At 38.0% G+C, this 24808-nt stretch overlaps 5 protein-coding genes across 5 annotated transcripts; 4 read left to right on the forward strand and 1 right to left on the reverse strand.

Annotated features, from left to right (window-relative positions):
• Positions 1-1399: 1399 nt before the first annotated feature.
• LOC101309335 lies at positions 1400-3956 on the forward strand. Its single transcript, XM_004295392.1, has 3 exons — positions 1400-2647; positions 3382-3450; positions 3924-3956. Exons 1-3 carry the CDS (start codon positions 1400-1402, stop codon positions 3954-3956), a joined length of 1350 nt encoding a protein of 449 aa, XP_004295440.1.
• Positions 3957-4782: 826 nt separating this feature from the next.
• LOC101309623 (probable protein phosphatase 2C 55-like) lies at positions 4783-5700 on the forward strand. Its single transcript, XM_004295393.1, has one exon. The coding sequence runs from the start codon at positions 4783-4785 to the stop codon at positions 5698-5700; it is 918 nt and encodes a 305-aa protein (XP_004295441.1).
• A 337-nt stretch (positions 5701-6037) lies between these two features.
• Positions 6038-7774, reverse strand: LOC101309917 (reticuline oxidase-like protein-like). Its single transcript, XM_004295394.1, has one exon. It carries the CDS (start codon positions 7772-7774, stop codon positions 6173-6175), a length of 1602 nt encoding a protein of 533 aa, XP_004295442.1. The 3' UTR covers positions 6038-6172.
• Positions 7775-10533: 2759 nt separating this feature from the next.
• LOC101315124 (protein CHUP1, chloroplastic-like) lies at positions 10534-13800 on the forward strand. The gene is made up of 7 exons (XM_004293630.1): positions 10534-11307; positions 11421-12329; positions 12606-12737; positions 12996-13177; positions 13263-13374; positions 13459-13602; positions 13720-13800. The coding sequence occupies exons 1-7, from the start codon at positions 10534-10536 to the stop codon at positions 13798-13800; spliced, it is 2334 nt and encodes a 777-aa protein (XP_004293678.1).
• A 6145-nt stretch (positions 13801-19945) lies between these two features.
• Positions 19946-21249, forward strand: LOC101301655. The gene has a single exon (XM_004293669.1). The coding sequence runs from the start codon at positions 20027-20029 to the stop codon at positions 20777-20779; it is 753 nt and encodes a 250-aa protein (XP_004293717.1). The 5' UTR covers positions 19946-20026; the 3' UTR covers positions 20780-21249.
• Positions 21250-24808: the final 3559 nt, after the last annotated feature.

The raw sequence follows: 24808 nt of genomic DNA on the forward strand, positions 1-24808 counted from the left end.
GCTGATCTGTTTCTGTTTTGTGTTCTCAACTTCTTTAGTACGTACGTACGTGTGGTTCTTCAAAGGGTTAAGATTATCATATAATAATGGACAGAAATCACAGAATAGCCAAGAAAACAACACGATGAATAATGTGCTTGAAGCATAAAAAAGTTTCAAGAGTATTCGTACCTCTAATTATAATAAGGAAGTTCACTCGATCATGTCACTCTAATTATAATTAGCAGCATATTGATTCTTTTAAATTAATTAATCAGTGCGTTGAACAATACTGATTCTCTTAACACACATATTGATTAGTACTTGAGCTTTGTCTTAATCATATTGAGCCATGCATATATGTAATTTATCATCACTTGTTTTAGCATGAAATTAAGGCTTGGTTAATTTACAATTTCTTCATTCCAAAGCTGGCGATCCATGTCCCGATAAATGATGAAATTAAGTAAAATGTTTCTAATGTAATTAACGATAAGTTACGAGATATACAGAATATAAACTATCATAATGTTTCCTCATAATGTAGCGACCGAGTCCACTTGTTTTCTAAATTTGCTAGCAAATTATAATAGTTTTTGCGGAAAGATCAGCATCATAATTACTCGAGATAAACATGTAAAGATTGTGGTTAGTTAGAGGCACGGTGAAAACACCACCGGAAAAACAAAAACGATATTCCGGTTAGTTAGAGGCACGGTGAAATAGACGGTCACACACCTCGGGAAAAAACAAAACGGATTTTGTCAGTTTGTGATTTCCATATAAAACCAAAAGGAATTTGCCTTCCTCTACTCACTCATACACTGCCTCTCACCAGGTACTCTCTCTCTCTCTCTCTCTCAAATTCTCAGAAGTAAAAACCGAATCTTGCTCCACAAGTTTCATTCTTGCTTGATTCTTTACTGCATTTGTGTTACCATCTTAGCTTGAAGCTTAATATTTAGTTTAATTTTCTGGGTTCTTGGTTCAATTTCAGGAACTCCAAGAGAAATTAATTTACAGAAGACTCTAGGTAGGAGCCTCTCTCTCTCTCTCTCATCTTTCTTTATTGGCATTTCTGAATCTGGGTTTGCTTTGGTTCCTTCACTAACTTTGGGATTTGAATTTTCGATGTGCATTAAGTTATCTTTGGCGAGTTTAGTACACAAATTATGGTCTTGTATGATACTTTCACATTCAGTTTTAATTCTTGGAGATTATTTTATCTATTCTTGAATTTTTGATGTGCATTAAGCTAGTGATTCTTTGTGAGATGGGTATGAATCTCTCTCTTTCTTTGTTCCGTAGTCAATATTGATTCTTCAGTTTTTGGGGGTGTATTGAACTTTTCCCTTTTCAAGTTTAAAGACTGATCAGTGTTCTTCTTTCTTTCATGGGTCTCTGTTTCAAGAAAGTAATAATGGACGACATAAGTAATCAACTGCAAGGGAAGGAGCTATATAAGCACCAGTTTAAGCAGGATTTCACCACACGCTTGAATGAGCTTTTGGCTTTTGATCCCCAGGGTGCGGTTTTAGAGGAGCAAGTAATAGAGATTCTGGAAGATTTAACCAGGACGGCACTCTGGTATGGTAGAATATACATTGCCGAAGACGAGTCCGACCAGTATGACAGAAGGTACATTGGGTATGGTATTCATCATCCCCACCATAAGATTGCCCAGCAGAGGAGCTTCATGCAGTTGCTCAGAGAGTGTGGTCCAGACTCGGAAGACGTCAGAGAATTGCGGGACATAGAAGAGCAAGCAACTCATGTTGGTCTAAAGGTCTCCAAGTATCTTATGCAGATGATGGTGGTGACTAACATAGAGGAAAGAAAGGACATGATGAAGCATTTCAGAGATACTCAGACGATGTTGTCATTCTTAATGGATGCTTTTGAATGGGGCGAGAGAAGCAATGATTTTGGAGTAGTATATAACAGGATCAACGTTCTTATGAAATACGCACACAAAGAATTCATCCTACAGGTTAAGACAGCAAGAATGGCTGGTGGGAGTATAGGATTGATTCGAAGCCTTCGGCTAACTTTTAACCATAAAATCAACCGTGATGTATTACTTGATTACATCCTTAAGGAGGTTCTTCGAGCTATTTCTACACTGGAGTCTCTTCTGAGCTTTCCACTACTACCAGATAGGCCATGGTTGCTCATAACAGATGAAAGATCAGTAGCTTGGCTGAATGCGGCGGTTGTGAATGTGGGAGAAAGGTTGACGGAAAGAATTGGGTTTAGGGTAAGAGCACTGATGTTAGAGAATGCAAGGCATCAGAATTTCAATAATGTTAATGCATTTCTCCATAGAGTATTGTATTCACCAAGAGTTGAATTGTGGGAAGATTTGGAAAGAGTGGTGGAAGTGAGGGCATCCCAATCCACGGGGCGAATCCGACTGCATGTCAGAGGAACAATCATTCGACAGTACCCGAATAGCGCACTGATTCGGATCAAAGGTATCAAGAGCAGGAACGAAGGTGAGTGGTACATTGGAAAGCGCATTGTCTACTTCTACAGGGCTAATGTGAAGAGAAACGGAAGCAAGTACCGCTGCATTCGGGGAAAGGTTACTAAGCCTCATAAAGTCAGTGGCATTCTTCGTGCCGAGTTCAAGTCTTTGCTCCCCAGGGAACTGTTTGACAAGAATAGGGTACTGTTTTCATTATAGTAAACCAATTGTTTGGTTTAGGGATGGCAATGGGTAGGGTAGGGTCCGGGGATCAAAATACCGTACCTATACCTTTTTACATTTCTCATTCCCGTACCCGTTCCCGTACCCGTAATTAAATAACGGGGATTCCCCGTACCCGTACCCTTTGGGGATTACGTTTCCATACCCGTACCCATACCCGTTAACAATTTTGTATTAAATTAAAAAAAAATTTAAATACGAAATAAAATTATATAAAAGTATGAAATTAAAATCAAATACCAAAATAAATAAATACAAGTCTTGGTTAAAACAAAACAATATCGGTAAATTTCATTAAGAGAATAAAAATATATAATAAAAAGGAAGGTCGATCCATTAAATGTTTATTAAGAGAATCACAAATTTTTTTTACATTAATATTTATTTATAAATTATATATAAATATATATATATATAATAAATATTATATATAATAATATTTTCATCCTTAATGGGTGGGGATGGACGAATATCAAAACACCATACCCGCCCCGTATCCGATTTAAGAATCCGAATACTGGGGATCTCCATCCCCGTTACCCGTTTATACCCGTATATCTTTCCCGTTAGGGTCGAATACCCGTGGGTATCCTACCCGCTGGGGATTATTGCCATCCCTAGTTTGGTTTCTATACATTGTGTTTTGTTTTAGTTAATCTTATGGATCCATTTCTTCTGTTGTTCCTTTGTAGGATGATACGAATCGTCTGGTGAGGAAGGGGTTGAGGGTATACATGTATCGTGCCAGGATCAACTACATGGTAAATACTGTTTGATTAACTTATAGTTCTACTTGATTCTATTTGGCATTGTAGTGTTTGTTTGTCTATTTTGCCTCATCACTTATAGTTCTACTTGTCTATTTTGCTCAATGTGTGTTCTTTATTAGGGCCCTGTATATTTGTTAGCTCCACGTACATTCAAATTTTTTATGTCATCTTTTAACCTACTTCATAATGGTTTCTCTTTCTCATGAGCCTGGTAAAATTCCTTGCACATTCAATTTCTAGTGATCAGTAATCTAATATACTCTGCTTCTCCAATCTTGGAGAACAAAATTGCTATTTGAAATACATATATATATATATATATATATATATATATAGATGCATATATTCTCTTTACTAAATAGTCCTTATTGCCTTTGCATTTTGAAAGATATAGATGCATATCTTGGTTTTGTCAGCTTCTAATCCTGCTTGTTTTGCTTTTTTGTTCTTTTTCTTTTTTGCAGTTTGGTCGCAACCGACTCTTCATTGGAGACTAAACTTGCAGTTCATGCACCAGGGCCATTGTCAGCTTCTAGGCTGCTTGTTTCAATTTGTTGTAATGGTTGTTTTGGGATGTTAAGTTTGCTTGGATGTATCTGTAGCTATCAAGATAATTTCACCACATGGGAGGAAATCCAGGAAATGGCTATCTTTTATTTTCACCACATCTATATGACTGGATCTTCCTATATGACTAGGGTTAGTATTTCATTCATTTGGGATAAGTGGATAACTCTTTGCGTTTAAAATGATGGAATTCTTGATTTCAAAAAAAAAATGATGGAATTCTATTGAAGTGAAATGTCAATTTCTTTTGGCATTTTCAACTTCAAAATTTGATAAATTTTTCCGGAATTCGTTACATTATTTGGAACCCTATTCAGTTCTTTGTAGCATTAAATTAAGTTACCAAAAGTAAAATAGTAATTTCATTTTATGTTATTTCGAACGAATCCGTATCCTATAGAAAAGGCCAAAGTTTAGTTGCACGATTTGTTCACCTATGTTCGATCTCTCCTAATTCCTAAACAGGTTAGTACGTAAACCCCATTTGGTTTGATTCTTTCAACTATTTGTGTTGAAATATGAATATATTGCGGATATGATTAGGAAATCCTATTTGTATCGATCTGTACGTTTATCCCAATTATATGAGAAGTAGTTCTCCTTGTTAGAAACGTACTAACGATTACCAAGCAGGGAAATTTGCTTATTTATGTACCTAATCACAGTGATATATGGTTGAATCAACTTTCAGAAGTGCACAGTAGGTAGGTTTGTCGAAACTGACTTGAAGCTCGATTGGTCTCTTAATTACAACATATGGAAGGAGGAGGAGAGCAACCTTGTCAAGCTGAAGACTTGAATACGTCGTTCCCAAATAAGACGCTTATGGTTGAGGACATCAATCGTGTTGACTTGGGTAACAATGAACCCACTGGATCAAAAGAAAGAACCATTATGAAAATGGTTTGCGGGTCATTTTATTTGTCGAAAGAACAAAGAGACCATCCGATTGAGGGCGACGATGCTCACTTCATATGTGCAGAAAAGAACATCATTGGTGTGGCTGATGGCTTGGGTGGTACTCGAAAGTATGGCATTGATTCCGGAGTTTTCGCAAGGAAGCTCATGAATAATGCAGCCAAGGCCGTACATGATCAACATAGAATAATATCCCCAGATAGTAATGGTGTTGATCTGAGAAAGGCCTTGGATGAGGCTTATGCAAACACCAAGGATGTTGATGGGTCATCAACAGCTTGTATTGTTGCGCTTAATAACAAAGATGGAAAACTGCATGCTTTGAACGTTGGGGATAGCGGTTTCATGTTGTTTAGAAACAAGAAGTGCATCTTTAAGTCTGAAATACAGGTGCATCGTTTTAACTGTCCTGTTAAGTTGGGAAGAAATCAAGCAAAGCATGGTCCCCAATTTGCTGTGGAGATAGAACCGATTGATGTCATTCCGGGAGATGTTATAGTTCTTGGGACAGATGGGTTGCTTGACAATGTGTGGCCGGAAGAAATAGAGCAAGTTTTGGAGGTGAATATTATAGAAGGTTTTGTAGAACCGGAGCAGTTGGCTTGGACTATAGCTGAGCAGCTGGCTTTGCGGAACTCCGAGGATGTAAATAGGTTTAGTCCTTATTCCTTTGAATCTTGCAAGGTTGGGAAGGAGAGCATAGGAGGCAAGGTCGATGATATTACGGTCATAATAGGTCATATTATCGCAACGTAGCAGTAAGACATCGCATTACAATATTTAGTTCAGTATTAGTTTTGTGTCATATTTTAAACTTAGCAGGTCATGAAACATTTGCTATAGATTGAGAGAATGTTTACATGCATATTAAAAGATCAGTGGTATGACTCAACATTACAAACATCTTGATCATTATTCATATCAGTAATATTATTGTGTTCATCTTTGCAGTGGGAGTACGCAAGCAGTAACATCATAAGACTTCTCCCATATGTGCATACACACACGCATCAAAATCATAGACCTGTAATCATATATGATCAAATTTTGGAGTATATATTCCTTTGAATTAGGAGTGCATATATGTACGTATATATGGAAGAATACGTTTGCATATATATAAATCATTTGATACAATTATATGAACATCTGAGAATATTACAATTGAGAATGTGTTATAACTAGTACGTACATCAGTCGAGTTCAGGACCTTTCACTAACTAATACACTAGACCAAATAGTCTTGGGAAAGAGGTGGGATACTTTGTTCGTGCTTGAAAAAGTTTTGGGGATCAACCTCGGTCTTAACACGTACCAGCCTTTCAAAATTACCTTCAAAGTATTTGCTTCCATAGAGTCTAGCAATTTTGAAGATGGTCTGATTATCCAAATTGGCCCCGATGTCAAGATCCCTGTAGTTTTGGAAGGCCTCTCTTGGTCGCTTGGACACAAATGGAGTCATCATTTCGTAAAATTTTCTAGATAAGCTAAGGTACTTGTTGGTGGCTCCAATCCCTTCTTCCTCCCAAGCTATCTGATACTGAATCATGAACAGGTTTCCGCTTCTGTGAGGGTAGGGAGTTTCCGACTCGGAAATCTCACTCATTCTTCCACCGTAGGGGTTCCATTGCATCCACAAGTTCTCTATCTTAAGTAGATCCTTCAATATGGATTCTATGTCTCTTTTTGGAATTGGTTCTTTCACAAAGTCAGACCTACCTTTGAAGTTGTCTGTTGGCCCCTCAGGCCTTTCAAGTAGAACATCTATGGAAGTTCCAACTGGGTAATCAGCCCAAAATACCGTAGATTCTACCCAACTCATTTCAATGCAATCTGTTTTCTGCAACCCCAGTTCAGGAAGACTCCCATTTATCAATGTAAGAAGCTCATCCCTTTGTCCCAAGAAGAAACCAATGAATGACACTTCCACTGCCTTGTTACCCAAGCTAGTGTTCAAAACTTGAGGCATTGCTCTGATGAAGATTTCTTTAGGTAGCTTAGGAGCGACATGTTGCCACCGGTAAAGAATATCTGTAGCGCCTTGCTCAAGGGTCCTTCCGATATTGAATACAGTCACTTTCGCTGGCACTGGGAGCAGCTTTATCTTCCATGACAAAATGACACCAAAGCTTGCTCCACCGCCACCTCTAATGGCCCAAAAAAGATCTTCTCCCATAGACTTTCTATCAAGAATTGAACCATTCAAATTAATTAATTTAGCATCTTCAATGTTATCCACCGTGAGCCCATATTTTCTCATCATGACACCATAGCCACCGCCACTAAAATGACCACCAACACCAACAGTTGGACCAGCTGCAGCTGAAAATCCATGAACTTTACTTTTCTTTGCGATTTCATAGTAAAGTTCACCAACAGTAGCCCCAGACTCAACCCAAGCACTCTCATCAGCGACATCAACATGAATGGCTCGGAGATGAAACATGTCAAGAACAACAAAGGGGACATGAGACACATAAGATAAACCCTCGTAATCGTGGCCTCCACTTCGGATTCTGATCTGCAAACCATGCCGCTTTGCGCAGATCACTGTGGCTTGTACATGGGATTCGTGCTTGGCTGTCACAACAGCCAACGGTTTCGGAGTTGTAGGGGTGTGATATCTGCCGTTTCTGACGTATGCCAAAAGAACGGATTCAAAAGTGGCATTTTGTCGACTGTAAATGGCTTCAGAGATTGAATAGTTGGAGTGAGATTGGTCTGGAAGGCATTTCAGGAAGTTTTCGATAATAGGATTTGAAGTAGTTGAGAGCCAAAGGGTTGAAAGTATGCAGAGAACTACTGCTACAGAATAACTTGGTAACTTCATTAGCGTTTGTATCATATCTTTCCAGTAGTGCTGGTTTTTGGCTTTTCTACGTACAAGCCTAGCTTATTTATAAGATGAAGAGTGTTCATCATCCATATCTCATTTACTGGGTAATAGCTAGGTATTGTCAAAATCCTTGGCCTGGATTTGCAGAGATAAGAGACGTACGTATGGTTGGGTTTCTTGCCGACTTTGGTTTTCCACATTCCTCTTCTAAAACCCAAATCGTGTACGGCTAATAATCTGTTTGATATCCTTCCTTTCAATAACTTGATTAGCATGAGTTGAAATTATGGCTCAATGATTGAAACAATTGACGTGCATATAACGAAAGAAGAAGTTTAGTCCTAATTCGTTTTCTCATATAACAAAACAATGCATGAGTACGTACTTAAAAATGATCCCGATTTAAGCTAGTTAACCAAGCTCCTCTTCATGCTCGGGTTTTTGTAGACTTTGTGTGTGTATATTAGTTTTTCATTACAATCAAGTAGAATATCAGACAATTCAAAGATATTGAATATTCTTACTATCTTCCAACTTATCAAAATTTTCTCAGTTAAATACTAACTACATGAATATCATTGTTTATAAGTAAGTAAACGGAGATTTTAGTCATATTAATATGTGAAAAGGTGGAACTACAAGAATAAATTTCGTAATTACACTCCTTACATGTATAAATCTTGGAGTGGTATATGAGATTTTGCAAGTAGTTATCAAGATGACTAAAAGCATACGTAACAGGTTACATGTAAACCCAAGTTGCTCATCATGAGAAGCCCAACTAATTAAGCAAATTACTTTCATTTGTGGAATTGAAATTTTTCTTTGTCATATGCTGAAATTCAAATAATTCGACTCAAAGTGTGATCGTATGAGTTGAAAATGTTTCATAATTCTCATTTTCCTGTTGAAAAATTTCTTGCTTGTTTCAAACACCTCTACAATTTGTTTTTCTTTTATCATCCATACTTTTACACCGTCACATACCAAAGCCTGTCTATGTACGCAGTGGCTGTTGGAAAATTGGGAAATATAGGTCAATGGGTTATGGCAATTTGAAAGAGTTTATGCTTCAAGACACGTTGTAGCAACGTTATCTTTCAAACTATATTTGCTCCCACTACTTGTGTGCAAAAAGGGTTAATGCAAATAAGCCTATGGATACAATGAAGCCTAACAATCTTGCTATTGTTGATCGGCGTCTTGCACTTACGATGATCAACCAACACTCAACTGAAGATTTTCAAGAGACTCAAGGTTGCTAGAAACTATATCTGCAGATTTATAGTTTCTAGATTTTACTGATGTTAAAGAAGTGTAGATGAAGAGAATGATTTAGGATTAGAGAAGAAGAGAAACAGGTTTTTCTGATCTGCCAATATGCAGAGAACGATATGTATATATAAGAGTAGGAGCTCTTCTAGTGAGGACCCTTAAGTTGGGAACTTGGTGAGGACTTTTCGGTTTATGGTTTAATAGACCCAATTTTCGATCACATTTTGACATCTTATCCGTTCAGTTTTTAGGTTTATATGAGTAGATCATTTCTACAAATTTTCACTCAGATTGGTGTTCGTTAAGATAACAAACTAGATCAAATTAATAGACGAACCAAATCTGTCAAATATGAACCGTTCAAGTTCATAATTGATAAATCACACTTATGAATGTCTTAATAATTTTCAATATAGTTGAAAATTTGAAGAAATGATCTACTCATAAATACCTATAAACTGAACGATCAAGATATAGATATAAGATCGAAATGTGGGATAAGCCGAAAAGTCCTCACCAAGTCTTCAACTTAAGGGTCCTCATCAAGTCTTCAACTTAAGGGTCCTCACTAAAAGGGCTTACATATAAGAATAATTATGTCTTTTCAAAATACTACATACCTCTTCATATTGTGTTATAATTCTTCAGCTAGAGTTATCTATAATTGCCAACAATCATATATGTATTTGAGTTCAGATTCACATATACAACAGCAATTGATATGATACTCCTTTTCAATATATACATGTCTCTTGGCAATAAATACATACCTCTTGGTTTCATGCATAACTACATATACCGTTTCACAATTCTTCTTTTTATAATTTGAAAAATCTCTAACAGTAGCGGATTCAAAAACTATCGTCCGCCAAGGCAACTATACGTTTTGCATTCTTTTTTTTTTTTTTAATATTTTTTTTCTTATGAAACGTAGTCAGATCAGCATCATTTTAATATGTATTAAGAAAAAAGGACGCCTGGAAGTCGCATCTTCTTCCCCAAATTCGCAACTTCCGGCAATCGGGTAAGAAACAAGAAGTTGATTTGAACATTCAACTAGAAATAGAATAGAAAAGTGAAAAACGTGAAAAATACAGTCAATACCCACGTCATTAAATCACAAAGAACCAAATGGACGTGGGGCCTGGGGGCACAGAGCACGACCGTTGCAATAAGCCTCCTCCCTCGTACCAAGACACATTCAAATTTCAAAAATTCAAACTCAAACCCTTGAGAGTGAGACTGGACACTAATAAAGCAAAGCTGCCACTTTTCAAGCTATAACCTTGGAATCGGAGCTTCCAGTAAAACAAACAAGTTCAGAAAGCTCCATTTCAAGCTTTAATCTTCAAAGTTCAAATCTTCCGTCCTAAACAATTTGAACTAAGCAGCTAGCTCAGTGTGTTTCTATACCAACCCATGCTTCAAATTCTGACCAAACTTTGAGCCATTTGTTGTAGACAATTTGGGTTTTCACAATGAGAGAAGAGAACCCATCTGAGACCAGAGCCAGAGCAACCAAGTTTTCTGACCAAAACCAGGCACCAAGGTCTCAAAACACAAAGGGCAACAGCAACACATCAAAACTGAAGTCTGCTTCTTCATGGGGATCTCACATAGTCAAAGGGTTCGGAGGAGACAAGAAGACGAAAGTGCTAAACGCAGTGACGAGCAAGAAGCCGCCGTTAATGGGTTGCGATTTGTCGAATCCGAAACCTCAGTTGCCATTAGCCCCTGCTCATTCATCACGAGTCAAGCGTTCGCTGATCGGAGACTTGTCTTGCTCAGTCAACAATGCTAATCAGATGTACCAGACCCACCGGAGACAGTCTTCGCGGGACTTGTTTCTCGAGCTTGATCACTTGAGGAACCTGCTGCAGGATTCGAAAGAGAGGGAGTTTCAGCTGCAGGCTGAGCTTTCGGAATGTAAGAGGAATCCGAGGGTTTTGGAGCTGGAGAGGGAGCTGGAGGCGAAAAGGAGAGAATTGGATGGTGTGATGAGGAAAGTTGAGGTGCTGGAAGAGGAGAAGGCTAGTCTAGCTGAGCAATTAGTGTCGATTTCGGAGAGGAGTGAAGAGGTGTTGAAGAGGGAAGACCAGGAATGTGGGGTGGTTTCAGCGTCAGGAAGTGTGGAGATGGAGGTTTTAGAGTTGAGAAGACTCAACAAGGAGCTACAGCTTCAGAAAAGAAACCTTGCTTGTAAACTTTCCGCTGTGACAGCCCAATTGGCTTCTCCAGCAAAACCTTCTGAGGTACTTGCTTGCTTTTAATTTCATTGATTACTTAAATTTTGTGATTGGTTCTGTATATGTTAGTATAGGTTGATTTGTTCTTGGTTATTAAAATTTGTGTTGGTTATTATCAGAGTGACATTGTTGAGAAAATCAAAGCCGAGGCGTCTATGTTAAGGCATACAAATGAAGATTTGTGCAAACAAGTTGAGGGGTTACAGATGAACAGGTTGAATGAGGTTGAGGAGCTAGCATACCTTAGGTGGGTCAATTCTTGTTTAAGAAATGAGTTGCAGAACTCTGACAAGCTGCAGAGTCCAAATTCGATTGATAGGAGTAGTAAATCAGCTGGGGACTTGTCGAGTAGGAGCAATGACTACTTGGAATTCAAGAGTGTGAAGAGAATGAATTTGGTAAAGAAGCTGAAAAAGTGGCCTATTGCTAATGAGGATGTGCCTAACCTGGAATCATCCCCAGATGAGCTCTTGGATAAAAGTTGGGTTGATTCAGATGAAGGAAGAAGTCCTAGAAGAAGACACTCAATCAGCGGATCCAAGTGCTTTGCAGAAGAGCTGGTGCTGTCTAGTAAGAGAAGGCAATCCGATGGTTTTATGTGCCCCCCAGAAATTGAGAAGGATATAGAGCCAGTGGCTTCTCAAAAATATGATTTGGGAATGCTCCAATGCCATGAAATCCATAAAATTCCGGCTTCGTTTGATGTTGAGAAAAGGGCATTGCGCATTCCAAATCCCCCTCCTAGGCCTTCATGTTCTAATTCTAGTGGAACCAAAGTGGATGAGTCTATGAAAGTGCCGCCACCACCGCCTCCGCCCCCTCCACCTCCTCCAAAGTTTGCAGCAAGGACTAATACTGCAGGAACGGTGCAAAGAGCCCCACAAGTAGTTGAGTTCTATCATTCACTCATGAAAAGAGATTCCAGGAAGGATTCTTCAACTGGAGGAATTTGTGATGCACCAGATGTTGCCAATGTTCGTAGTAATATGATTGGAGAAATTGAAAACCGATCATCACATTTGCTTGCTGTAAGTTGCTTGCACACCTGATTGTTTGATTTTGTCTGTTTGAAGTTTGTTTTCCGCTCAAGCTGTCTTTTTCCTGTCATGAGTAGTTCAACTTCCTAGCTGATTCTTTGCCAATTAAACTCTATCAAACTGCTGAATGCTAAAATTTTAGAATATATAACCAGCAAATATTTGTTCTAGAAACAATGAGATGGAATAGCACAAGACTTAATATAGAAGTCATGGGTAGTGATGTAGTGCAAGTCCTTACTAATTGATCACCATTTTCTAATGCAGATAAAGGCAGATGTTGAGACTCAAGGAGAATTTGTAAATTCACTGATAAGAGAGGTGAACAATGCTGTATATCATAGCATTGAAGATGTTGTGGCTTTTGTAAAGTGGCTCGATGACGAACTTTGCTTTCTTGTAAGTTGGTCTCTGTTATGAATCATAACCATAAATCTATTTAAAGTTGTATCTGCAAGTTAACTTGCCTACTTTAGTACACAGTTGGAAGTGTTCAAATGCTGACAGGATACTAGCATGAATTAGGCAAATATAAATGTCATTCATGAAGGAACTTAACAACAAAACTTCCAGTTTGTAATTGATCTGCAAATTTTTCAATGTTACCATATGTCGGATCTGCTGACTCCTGGTTATTATGCTTTGCTTATGTTGAAGGTGGATGAAAGAGCAGTCCTAAAGCACTTTGATTGGCCAGAAAAGAAAGCAGACACACTGAGAGAAGCAGCATTTGGCTATAGAGATTTGAAGAAACTGGACCTTGAAGTGTCTTCTTTCAAAGATGATACTCGAACGCCATGTGATATTGCGCTCAAGAAAATGGTTGCCTTGTCTGAGAAGTATGCAGCAATTTTCAGAGCTTTTTCCAGCAAGTAATACATGTCATCTAGAGAAACTTAACAAGATTTGTCTTACCTCTCACAGGATGGAGCGTACAGTTTACAACATTCTCCGAACAAGGGAGTCCTTGATGCGTCATTGCAGGGATTATCAAATACCAACAGACTGGATGCTTGACAATGGCATTTTAAGCAAGGTAGACTTTATTGTTGCCTTTAACAGAAAGCCAAACGCCTTTCTCACATTTTCATTTCATCTAATTCAAAGCCAACTTCTGTAGATAAAATTTGGCTCAGTCAAGCTAGCAAAGATGTATATGAAGAGGGTGGCTATGGAACTACAGTCAAAGGCAGCAGCAGAGAAAGATCCTGCAATGGACTATATGCTGCTTCAGGGAGTGAGATTTGCCTTCAGAATTCATCAGGTTAGTTAGCATAAGAAGAAAGTCCTTGTGCTCATTCTTTCGAATTTTGGGGTATTTATTTTTTTTATTATTTTTCAAATGTAGAAGATTGAGACATATTTCTTGTATGATATGCAGTTTGCAGGAGGTTTTGATGCAGACACAATGCATGCATTTGAGGAACTTCGCTACCTTGCCCATCTTCTTAACAAAAAGTAAAGAAAAGTAGAAATAATTATGGGAACAATTATTTTTGGCTTACAATATGCAGTAGTGCATTAGATGGGAACACTTTTTTGCTTACCATCTCAGTAAGCTTCATTGGGAAATATGTATATCTTTCATAGTAAGAAGCAACGTCCTGGTGAAGTTCTGTGTTCTGTGAAAAATATAAAGATTATGTTAATACTTCAAAATTTACCTGAAGGAAAATTAGAAACACCTTGATGAAAACGAAGCGTATTAATTCTCACACAAGAACTATGCAAGTTCATTACAATGCAGTGTTGACACTGAAATGCTATATATTCGATAAGGTGGGTAGACGTAGGGTCATTTGACAAGCAACTACTTAGAGAGCTTAGAGATTGTGACAAAGGTGGTTGAGGTATCATGGTGGTGGATGACTGGATGTGGCAGACAGCAAAGTATTGGTTGATATAGCAGCAAGGCCAGCAACCGATTTCTTTGACACTAAATTTAGAGAACTATGAGTTAGATAGCAAGTTACAGACTGAAGTAGCGTTCAAGGTTAATCTGATATTCAAGTCTCCAATAATAAGGTAGTAGCAGCGATACTAAACTCTTATGTTAGTAAGGTTTGAGAATGTTTTGCGTTATAAGCTTGCAGACATCACAAAATTTTGATCCAAAATACCAAAGATGTATACAAAAATTTGAAATAACCAAGTATCCAGTTAAAGAAAAGAAAATTGACTCCATATGATGCTCAGATGCTGCTATTTGGAAAATTGCCCAAACAAACTCAATACTCATTTTCAGTTAACTATTCACATTTGCATAAATGCCTGATTTTGAAATATTTCATTGTCAAACTTCGTATAATCTTACAAATGAAACTTTCCACAATTGTGATATTCTCAAGCCCTATAATGCCTCGTTCAATCTTCTCCTCGATCTTTTCCATACTGCAATCCATCGGGCCAAGAAGAACTGTATGCTGCAGAAAGGAAAATGTCAAAGTTAATTACATGTGATATCAATCAAAATCCATGTTTGTTGGCTGGGTTTTCTCAGTGTAAAATGGCTTTGAAAGATCTGACTTACAGAAAAGTACTTGTAATTTTGAAGCCATTAACACAGAGCCTGCCCCAACAAACTAACAAGATTATGTCAATTGTTACAACCTTTCCTACAAGTCCCGTAGGTTTATATATCAAAGCTCAAAAGTAGCTCTAGTCACTTCTACATTCACCTACATCCACATAAGCAACCACATAAGCAATTGATAAATCTAACATAAGTACTACTTCCAGTAACACATATTATGGTGGATCTGCATAGGGGTTTCAGAATCTAGTGTGGTGCACTGGAACTATATAGGCCAATACCCATAACAACTTCCATTTGTAATAACCAAATATAACAGTAACCTCTGGCAGTGTACAAACTGGAATTTTAGCCAAATATGTGGATATATCATAGATTCATAGGAGTAGAAAAACTGGACTTGGGACAAAACTAAACCCGTGATGAATTGAATAAAAGGTCTTGTTAGGCTGCAAAGCAGATCTTGTGCGATCAATACAAAAAGAAAGAAGGAGCCCTCTGCAAAGAAACCCTGAAGTCCTATTAGACAGCCATACAAGACTAACTAGTGAGATATCCCTTAAGATGCTCATAACTATAATTGATGATTCTTGAAACTGTCTACTAAGCATAAATAAAGATTACCTGCATTTGACCTATTTAAATTCAGAATCTCTTATTCATCCTTACTGGTAGCATTGATCATCTATAGTTGAGCCGAAATGAAAACTTAGTTTCTAGCTTCATAGAAGTCTAATGCCTCACAGGGCAGCGGCTTGAGAACTCCCTTATTTTGGCCTAAATAGACTAGAAAACTATTATCATTAGTCACTGCTGCACAGATACAAGGATAAACAAGCATGTGGACATGAAGCTTTTGCAATTTGGAATAATCTACCTAATCCGAGGACCAAAAATGACACCTTAAACTAGGGCCATGGAAGCCTCTTGTTTCAAATCACCTCTTGCATCCACAATGCTCCCTACATACTCCTCACATCTCATTCAGAAACCCCTATCACACATTTCTCTAAAAGCCTAATGGTTTCAGGTCCATCTCCAACTTTCTCAAAAAAAACAAAAAAATAAAAAAAAAAAAAAAAATTAAAGTATTCGGGAAACAGTCCGAAACACTTCCTCTCTTGGTCTATTTATGATATTGACTCTAGTCAAAATGATAATTCAGAAACTAATCAAAGAAGAATATCATATCGCAAATCAGAACCTATCACATTATATATAAAAAACCGAGAGATGACATTGGACTTTCAGTAGTCTAGGCGACCATCAATTCAATCACGAAGCTTTGCATACAGAGTAGCAATGCACCAAATCAACTCTAACAACAAATCTCCACAATCCAAATTACAACAAGAGAGCCCAATTAAGCTACCCCAAATTGAAAAAACTAAAATCAATCAGAACTAACTCATGGGTGGGAAGCTTTCAATTCTAACAATGACAATGCAATTCACAACCCACCACCAAATCAATTCAGTTCACAAATACTATTCAACATCAACTATTGCAGGAATGTAAAAAGTAATAAGAGTATCAATGAATTCTAAGAAACACAGAGTAAAGTTCAAAGCTTTATGAATCACCATTGCAATAACTCCCCAACCCACTTCAGATTCAGCACCAAATTCATAGCGCGCAGCTGCAAACGTAGCTTATAACACGAAACGAAGCCAAAACAGCAACGGCGATGTAAGCAAAACACCACACTCCAACCGCAAACAGCAATTTCAGGACGTCACCGTCAGCCATAAAACACCATTCACATCTGGGTCATCAAATTTTCACCGGGTAAATACACTAGCAATAAAGATTGAAACTTTAACAGAATCCAACTCCGATTGACCAAACAAAAGACTTGGGTCGCAATGAACTTACGTCAAATTGCTATGGACGGGTTAAAGATTTGGTCTTTGATATGATTGAGTTGAGAAGCCAAAGGTTGATGGAGTTGCAATGCAGGGAGGAGTAGAGAGTCAGAGTTGGAGAGGTAATTTTGTACAACAGAAATTAGTTTATGGAGTGTGGAGGAGAATGAGAATTGGCCCAGGAATAGCCCAGTCAAGCCCAACAACTTGCTTCTGGATCAAGTCTTTTTTGATTATGTGATGAGTTTCATAGGGCAACTAGCCAAGTAGTGATGAGCTTTTGGTCTTTTTTATATTTAGAAGATATGATAAACATGAATTAGAAGTCCCCTCGTGTTACATGCGCTATAATTAGAAGATTAAAGTGCAAGATTTAGAGATGATCAGTGTGGGGATCATTGTTTATAGACCTTGTGATTGTGTTTGTTCACGTATATATGAGATATAAAGAGATAACGAAGTACCATTAGGTAAATTAAGTATCTTTGCGACTTCTTTTTTGGTAAACAAGCTATCAATTGAAGAGAGCAGAACAAAGGTTAGAAAGGCAAAGACTGAAAGACCTCAACCAAAGTCGTCCCCCTCCACCAAGCACAAACTAAACTAATGGGGGAACAGGAGCGGCATCGTACATCAAAATATGAGTCAAGGAAAGAGGAGTATTGAATACCCAATTCGGGGCTTTGCAACTCTATTAAACGCCGATGTTCTTGAAAGATTATATTCTTCAATGAAAAAAGTTCAATGATCATGTTGTCTGTTGAAAGCATGTGAAATATACTAACTTAGGTATCTCTGAAGGCAGAGGAGGACGCTGATACAATTAGAGGTTATGAAAAAATAGGGGCAAAAATTGGAAATATATGATAACAAAAATGTGTAATGGGTTTTTTAAAGATATATATCAGCTGGTTCATCTAGCATAGTAGCAAGAGACTATAGTTTGTGTTAGGATATAGCCATATAGGATATAACCTATTTACCTCACATTTGTCTTTATCATTTGTTTGTCCCTTTTTGCTAAAACATTGCAATGCTCAGTCTGAAAATTGGAATCAGTTATCATACATTGCTTCTTCTACCGAACATTATTTTGGTATGGCGAGGTCAGGTCACGTTAAGTTGTTTTCATACACGTTTACACACAGTAATATACAGCATATATATGTCATCATTTTCATTGTTTTGAAAATTCAAAAGCTACGATTGACGTGAGTGTCGCAACAAAATTTGTCTTCTTGGGTGTGAGTGTGACACAGACAGCTTAATTCGTCTAAACCCTACAGTTCTTGCACCAAATTGAAAACCTTTGCGCAAAGACAATCATCCAATATTGCAATTTCTATGAACCACATCCATCGTTTTACAGGGTCTCAAAAGCACATGAGGATGAAACCCTTTTAGGCATACACCAAGACTCTCCACTATTCACTGTTCATCACTGTTCCAGCTTGTGAAATAGAAGTGAAACCCTAAAACCAAAACAAGGGATTTGCAGCTGAGATCTTGGTGACCCACGTGAAAAGGTCCAGTGCTGGGTACCTAAATCTGGCAAGCAACAATGTAAAGTGGCACTAGGGTTAGTGTCCTTTCTGATCTATGATCGACCAATTCAATTGGAAAAATCAGAACCAGAAAATAAGAGAGGGGAAAAAAAGAAAAAGAGGACGGAACATCGAGTGCCCTAGTGTTATCGGATTTGACATGTTTGACAAGATGGAACAATGCCCCCACCTTCTCCTCCTCCTCCTCCTCAACTCTACTCTACTCTACCCAATTATTCATTCATCTATATTCAGTGCTCTACAATAAATAAGATTCAAAGCAGGAAGCAACAAAGTCTCTGGGGTTGCCACTGCACTGTCAATCAATATGAGTGATCCGTGTGTGTGCACTCTAATCATGCTGGGATATTTTTGATTACCTTTACCTCCACAAATGCTTCTTTTTTGGATTCTCATCTACATGCCTAGTTTTACCTTTTACCCTCTCTTTGCTTTGTTCTTGCTTAAAGGTAAAAACTCTTTCTACTGTGGTGTGATTCATAATGTTACTTATCTGATCATAAAGGTTGATAATTCCTATCTAATGGTGCACAACGTATATATTACCAGTTGTGTTCCAAAATTAGAATTGTTCATCGGTTGATACTTGATAGTGAAATAAAAGGAGGCTCTCACAACACATGAGTGACATGACTAAGAAATAATTTTCGATAGAAAACACATCACTAGGAATTGAGTTGTAAATTTAAGTATTAATATTTCATGTCAAAATTCAGTAAGCTAGATCTCATATTATTCGATATGAATAGTCAATCGATAAAGTATGATTTGCCAAATCAAGGATGCATTCCATGACTCAAATAATCAAAATCGAAAAACCATGCATGGTTAAGATTATTCAGAAATTCCGAACACATTTAAAAGTATAGTTTCCTCCACCATTCTTTTGCACAAATTTGTTTTGTGAACCTAGCTAAACAGTTGACCCTTGTAAGAAATGATCGACCAATTTACACACAAAAGTCATCGGCTCAAAACTACAAAATTTAGAGGACAATTTACCTTGTATTATTCATTTGGCCTCATTAGCATGGGTGTATTAGTTTAATATTAGTCCCTTGTAAACATACGACTCCTATCTTATCTGCCTAACCAAACCTTAAACAGTCAAAAAAGTCTTTTGGATCACAAAATGTACTGTGCGGGGGCAGCAGAAGGCCGAAAAGCCTTAAATTGCCTCACCAAAATGGCAAAATTAGGTCACAAAATGTCTCCACCAACAAGTCACAGTCCCATTGCCTAATCAGACTTACAGATATTTATTTATCAGGTTTTTGCCTCTATGCTTATTTCTATTTCACAAAAAAGCAAAAATTAAAGGTCCTGGCTTCGTACATGACCGATTTGACGTTTTTGGAAGTGATGAGATTCAAACTGTCATCGCTTTGCGATCGGGCCCTCCCTCCCCCCTCCCTCTGTCTCCTTCCTCCATGGCCCTCTCTACCTTCCTCCTTCACTCCTCTCTCTCTCTCTCTCTCTCTCTCTCTCTCTCTCTCTCTCTGAAAATAATGAATTCTAGCTTCTCTCCCTTGCCCGGCCCCTACTTTATATATTCTTAGTTTCTTACACGTCTATATATCTCTCCCCCATCAATAACTCATCTATCTCTTCCTATCTTCCTTCCTTCCTAGCTTCACCCAAAACTCAAAGCCATTTTCTTCTCTTCTCCCAGATATATCATCCAACCCTAACACAGATCCTACACAACTTCGTTTTTGTTTTAACATGTCAGCAGCGGCGGCCGCGGCGGCTGCAGCGGTGGTGGTGAGCCGTTCGAGCTCCAGCAACAGCAGCTCGAGCCCTGAGACCTACCACCACCTGCAGCATCACCAAGCGTTCATGGCGGCACCTTCGCTACCGGTGGCGCCTCAGCTGAGCCGTTACGAGTCGCAGAAGAGGAGGGACTGGATCACTTTCGGGCAGTATCTGAAGAACCACCGCCCGCCGCTGACGCTCTCCCGGTGCAGCGGGGCCCACGTGCTGGAGTTTCTGAGGTACTTAGACCAGTTCGGGAAGACCAAGGTCCATGGGAGTGGCTGCCCTTTCTATGGGCACCCTAACCCTCCGGCACCGTGTCCTTGCCCTCTGAAACAGGCGTGGGGGAGCCTGGACGCGCTCATTGGACGGCTGAGGGCGGCGTTTGAGGAGAACGGTGGGCTGCCGGAGACAAACCCTTTCGGCGCACGCGCCGTGAGGCTGTACCTGAGGGAAGTGAGGGACACGCAGGCCAAGGCTAGAGGGATTGCTTATGAGAAGAAGAAGCGAAAGAAGTCACTGCCACCACAAGGAACACAACTGCTGCAGCATGAGCAGCGAGGGCAACGTGGTAATTTTGTTTCAGGTTACGGTGGTGCTGAGGCTGGAGCTGCGTTAGGAGTTGGAGGTGGCTCAGCTCAGCCAAATGGGGTTATGCTTGGTGGAGCTTCGTCTACTGCTGCAAGAGGATCCATGATGCCGCTATCGGTGTTGAACTGCTAAGCTACTTAGTACTGTCCTATGAATCACCTGCCTTTATATATTCTGTGGTAATTAGCCTTTAAATTCTTAGCGGAGAATGAATATTAGGTCTTTAATTAGCTCTTGTTCATGTTGTTTTTCTTAACTGATTCTTGATCAGTGGAACGTGAAAGGCATTATCATATGGCTAAGTATGCAGAAGCTCTAAGTAAAATCTAAGTATTTCTTTTTTCTATTTAGATCATTTGTTCGAAGAAAAATGAACTTATAATTGAACAGTCAAGAGAGCTAGTTAGTTGAAAGGTATGAAATTCTGATGCATTGCAGCATTGGCCTTCCCGAGCAAGTAAAGGAGCTACCTCGTTAACAAAAGGGATTAAGGAAGGAAACATGTAGAGCAAAATAGAGAAGCCATGATTATGGAAGCAAATAGAAGTCCCTCCTGCAGAGCATGGAACTTGGCATGCTTTGGCCTTTAGAGAAGAGATCGTCGGCAAGGATCTAGACGACATGGCTGGACACTAAGCTCCTATCCGGATCTCAGAAAACATTACCGGAATTCTGGGTGTTCCATATTGTTGACAATTCAAACTAAAAACAGTCCCCTGTTCAAAAAAAAAAAAAGAACTAAAAACAGTCCGTTTAATATACAATATCACTTCGAAAGCTTAAGCTTTGGAAACCCAAGAAAAATTAAGTCTCTTCTTGAAGAAAGAATGTACACGAGTATTGTAACCAAAAAAAAAAAACGTACACGAGTATGAACTGTACGTATGATCCTAAAACTAAATAGAAGTGCAACTGTGCAAGCCAATATTATTTGCACAGGGGATTTCGAAACCCTAGAAAATAATTGATCCTGACCTCGAAGGTATATCATTCAATTTGGTATTGTTTCTTTGTAGAGGACGAGTACATGTGTTTATGCTGTATATAAATTTCATATGTTTTAGAGTACACGACTAGATCGAGAAGGGTAGGCAGAGCTTCACTCGCTATGAGCGATGAAGGGAGAAAGCCATCTACGAAGCTTTGCATCTGAGATTCGTTGGCTTCCCGGCCTCTACCCGAAACTTCAACCTAGCTAGTGGCTTTGGTAGACACTAATGGTACGGTCGTTTGATATAGTAATATGAACTTTACATCTGAAAGTAAAGTAATCTGATATTCATTGCATGCTTCTCTCTTTTTTGACAGAAATGAATAATTCATTAATGAAGGGTCAAACCAAATTACAATGTCTGCAAACGCGAGGCTGATAATCAAATAATTAACAACAAAAAGCATGGTTTCCAACTCAATAAAACTAGAAAGAATGAGAGGAGACCAAACGCTCGCTAACTTATGGGTCGGAGACCCTACATGCTTCTCTCTTAATTCAGAATGTGTCCTTGTGGTTTTTGTACAATATACCTCTTTGAGCGAATGTTAAGGGTAGGTGTTCGTGTGATAAAGTAATACTAATATCAACTTCATATTCAAGACTAATTGGTGATATGAATGACTTAGGATCCTTATACATGTTCACATTCATACACGTTGACAACTTAAATTATGTGTCGTAGAACCTTTGTGGCCACAAGCCATGCACACGTGGAACAACGTTATTCTACATGTGGTATAGCGAAAGCATAATATATTGCAACTGGGGCGAAAACTACAAGGATTCTTTTTGATAATAAGAGGTCCCTAGTTCGAACCACAACTTGCAAAAAACATTCCTTAAGGAGAGGTTATATCCCTCGAGGATATGTTGCTCACATATCCACCATTTATGTGAAAAAGATAAAATAAGGAAAAAATAGTGATCGATCAAAGAGGAAGCAAAAATAATTACAAAAAGTAGCAGTTACGAACTTGCGATGATAGTTAGCTATAAATCCTATAATTGTAAAAAAAAATCAGTAACATTGTAAAGCGTTCGAAACAAGAGTAGTTTAGTGTTTAAGCACAATAATAATCCGTGGCGATGTTTTATATGAGAGAAATTTTAAATACACACCCCTAATCTCTTAATACACACCTCTATTATTTTATGTTTCTATTGAGATTTTATAGGTAAGCTAAATGACCAAAACAAACAACTATTATTTTATATAAAAAAAATAAAATCGCGGTAGAAGTATTCTTTTCAACATCTTCTACCCTAAAATCGTCGAAAACACGTCTTCTTCCCTAACCCCAACTCTTCTCCACAATTCATTTGGGTTGTCTTTTTCTTCTTCTTTATTTTTTTATTTTTTATCTGTATCAACTTTAGTTTGATCTTGCAGATCATGTTGTCAAGTACTGCATCTTTATCATGACATGTTTTATCGAATAACTAGCTATCTATGTTTAATAGCTACTATACTTCTACAATTCTAGTAGCTTGTAAATTTTGAAAATTTGTATTGGTGATTTGAAGTTGGGATATAACAATAATCATTTGATTATAAATTGAACGATGATAACCAAAAATTTCTAGCAAAAATTAGACGAAATAATATGTAAAAAGAGGTACCAAATAGTAAATATATATTAATTATATTAAATAATAGAATATTTCATAAATTAAGGGCATTTTAGACAGTTTGGGATGTGTATTAAGTATAATACTGAAATGAAAAACTTGATATGTGGTGTATTAAGTAAAAGGTGTGTATTTAAAATTTCTCTTTATATGACCTAATCCATGAAAAAAAATCATATAAATTGATTGAAGATTGTAAAAGATATATATGTGACTGGCATTTCCTCTCGAATGAAACCAAAAATTCACAACGGAACAAAATGTGTGACCGACCAACAATAAGTGCACTTCTGGGGTTACAGAAGGAAAAATTAGCTGAAATAGAATTCTGATTTTTGACACACAAAAGACTTTCAGTGCATGCGAGACCATTTTAAGAACAAGACTCGTCTGGAAGATATAGTCAAACAATAAGACAAGGAAAAATTAACAGGGAATCGAATTCTATGTTTTGGCACATATTAGCCAAACAGTACTACTTCTTGAAGCAGTGACAATGAATGATCGAATTCGGTTAAAACAAAATAATAATAACAACGATGAATGAATCAATTCCCAGTAGCTTTTCCCTTTTGGGTACAAATTCCAGTAGCATTTAGGGTGTTCTCATCCAGGACAAAATCATTGATTTTTCTTCTTCTCTCTTGAAGTACTATACTCCTTTTAAAAATTGAACTTAGGTCTTATATTCACAAAATTAGTATCAATATAGTTTAAAATGAGATGCAAACAATTTTATCCAATGACCATATGAGAATGGTGAATTGATGCACCAATAGTTCGATACATTGCATTTGCCGTCGTTGTGTCGTCGCAAATCTTGGACCAACGTACAGTGGCGGCAAATCCGTGTAGTGGCTAACTAAATTCTTTTTTGAAGTGGGGCTAAATGGTTTATGTGACTTTTGCATTAGTGGTAGCTGCCAAGCTGGATTGATTAGGATAATCATATGTCGCATAACTAGTTTTTTTTCTTCCTCAGGTTGTTCCAAACACTGAGACATCTCTTCACACCCAGACGTCATACTACATTACTAGTCTCATTAGGAAAAGACTCGGATCTCAACTCCACACCTCTCATTTCCTATCTTGAGAAATTGTAGCTAGTGGTCGAGAAAGGTATAGCCTAGTTCTCGCAGGTCACACAATTTTTTACAAATGAATATTATTCCATGTATCAACCTCAGTCATGCTACATAATGAAGTGATTTCATCATCATTAACTAGCCATACACTATTTCGTTTCATCAGTACTGTTTCATATATGTGTGTGTGTTTATGGTCGAAGGATCCGGGGGATAATGTTAGCTTGAAAATCATATGCAGGGTTCCATGCAGCAGCTAATATATTATTAAGGGATACGACGAACCCTAGCTAAAGGCAATGATTCTGATTAGGACCCAAAGCTAGAAATGGTTCTGGTAAGATAAGGAGATTAGGTCCATGGAATTATATGGATAAATGGGTGTTGTCTCAGCTTTAAGCAACACTTGGTGGTGGGTTTAGAAAGTTTTTAGCTAGCTACCCACTGCCCTTA

This window comes from Fragaria vesca, linkage group LG3, assembly GCF_000184155.1.
Source record: "Fragaria vesca subsp. vesca linkage group LG3, FraVesHawaii_1.0, whole genome shotgun sequence".
Taxonomy (NCBI): Eukaryota; Viridiplantae; Streptophyta; class Magnoliopsida; order Rosales; family Rosaceae; genus Fragaria; species Fragaria vesca.